This window comes from Nematolebias whitei, chromosome 18 (genome assembly GCF_014905685.2).
Source record: "Nematolebias whitei isolate Nwh7 chromosome 18, NemWhi1, whole genome shotgun sequence".
Lineage (NCBI taxonomy): Eukaryota > Metazoa > Chordata > Actinopteri > Cyprinodontiformes > Rivulidae > Nematolebias > Nematolebias whitei.
This window is the reverse complement of record NC_056515.1, coordinates 16,389,987-16,391,469: the sequence shown is the minus strand read 5'-3', so window position 1 is coordinate 16,391,469 and position 1,483 is coordinate 16,389,987. Positions and strand designations below refer to the sequence as shown.

Genomic DNA, 1,483 nt, shown 5'->3' with positions numbered 1-1,483 from the left:
ATTGAAGATTGACATATTGTTGTGAAAATACCATATTTTGATTGATTTGTTGTGATCCTAATTTATTTATTTTTTTCCTGCAAAAACTGAGAAGTGTGGGCTGATGTGTTCACTGAATTCAATTTTTTTTGAAATCCTGTTTTCATGGGTTTCATGAGCTGGAAGCTCAAATTATGTAAAAATAAACAAATAAATACTTGAAATCATTTAAATTGTTGGCCCTGAATCTATCATCTATTAAAGATTAACTTTTTGAATAGAATTATGGAAGATACAACTTTTCCATGATATTCAAATTTTTTGGAAAGGGTCTGTATACATACACAGTGTGTGTGTATGTGTGTGTGTGTATATATATATATATATATACATACACACATACACAGTGTGTGTATGTGTGTGTGTGTGTGTGTATATATATATATATATATATATACACACACACACAGTGTGTGTGTGTGTGTGTGTGTGTGTGTGTGTGTGTGTGTATATATATATATATATATATATACATACACAGTGTGTGTATATATACATATATATATATATATATATATATATATACACACAATGAGGAAAATAAGTATTTGAACACCCTGCAACTTTGCAAGTTTTCCCACTTAAGAGATCATGGAGGGGTCTGGAATTTTCATCTTGGGTGCATTTCCACTGTGAGAGACATAATCTAAAAAAAAAAAATCAGGAAATCACAATGTATGATTTTTTTTTATTAATGTATTTGTGTGTTACTGCTGCAAATAAGTATTTGAACAGCTGCCAATCAGCAACAATTCCCAATATATATATAGACATTTATTAATAAGCCATATCATATGTCTGTCCTTGTTAAAGAGCATAAAACAAAGTATTTCAGAATGAAAGTACGTATTTTTAATGCGTGAAAGCATCCTGTATCATAACTGCATCCCTGCTGTTTGTAACAAACCAAACCGTGTGAAAATTGGGTAAAAATTTGGGGAGTTATGATTATTTTAGTTAGGCATACAGCTTCCCCAGTATAAAATAATGCACGGGGGGGCATGAGAGACCCATTCAAGATGGCGGCTGCGCTGATACGGCAGCTCCAATAGGCAGCACCAGTCTTCGAGGCGTCTAGTGTCTATATAATGTCTATGCATTTTAACATATCGGATCTCAGCCAAAAGTCCAATATCGTGCATCTCTAGCCACAAGCGCCCGAGGTAACACTTTGTGTTTTTGCTTCCAGTGGTTGTCTGCTGCTTACAGTCATCAGATGGTTCCTTGTGCAGGAACTCGTCAGGCGTTTCTCTCTGATGGAGGGATGTACTCGAGGCCGAGATGAGCAAAGATTTCCTCCTCTGAAGAAGCTCTCAGATATCTTCTCTGGAAGAGAAACAAAATGTCACATTCAAACAAATCCAACTTGAGTATCCAGACATGAAATAATAATAATAATAATAATAATAATAATAATAATAATAATAATAATAATAATAATAAT

At 33.5% G+C, this 1,483-nt stretch overlaps 1 protein-coding gene across 1 annotated transcript in view; it reads right to left on the bottom strand.

The window, feature by feature from the left end:
* Positions 1 to 1,273: 1,273 nt before the first annotated feature.
* Positions 1,274 to 1,483, bottom strand: part of polm (polymerase (DNA directed), mu) — a 12,762-nt gene continuing 12,552 nt past the window's right edge. The window contains exon 11 of the mRNA XM_037691819.1: positions 1,274 to 1,365. Coding sequence (XP_037547747.1) covers positions 1,279 to 1,365 — 87 coding nt within the window. The 3' untranslated portion in view covers positions 1,274 to 1,278. The remainder of the gene's footprint in view (positions 1,366 to 1,483) is intronic.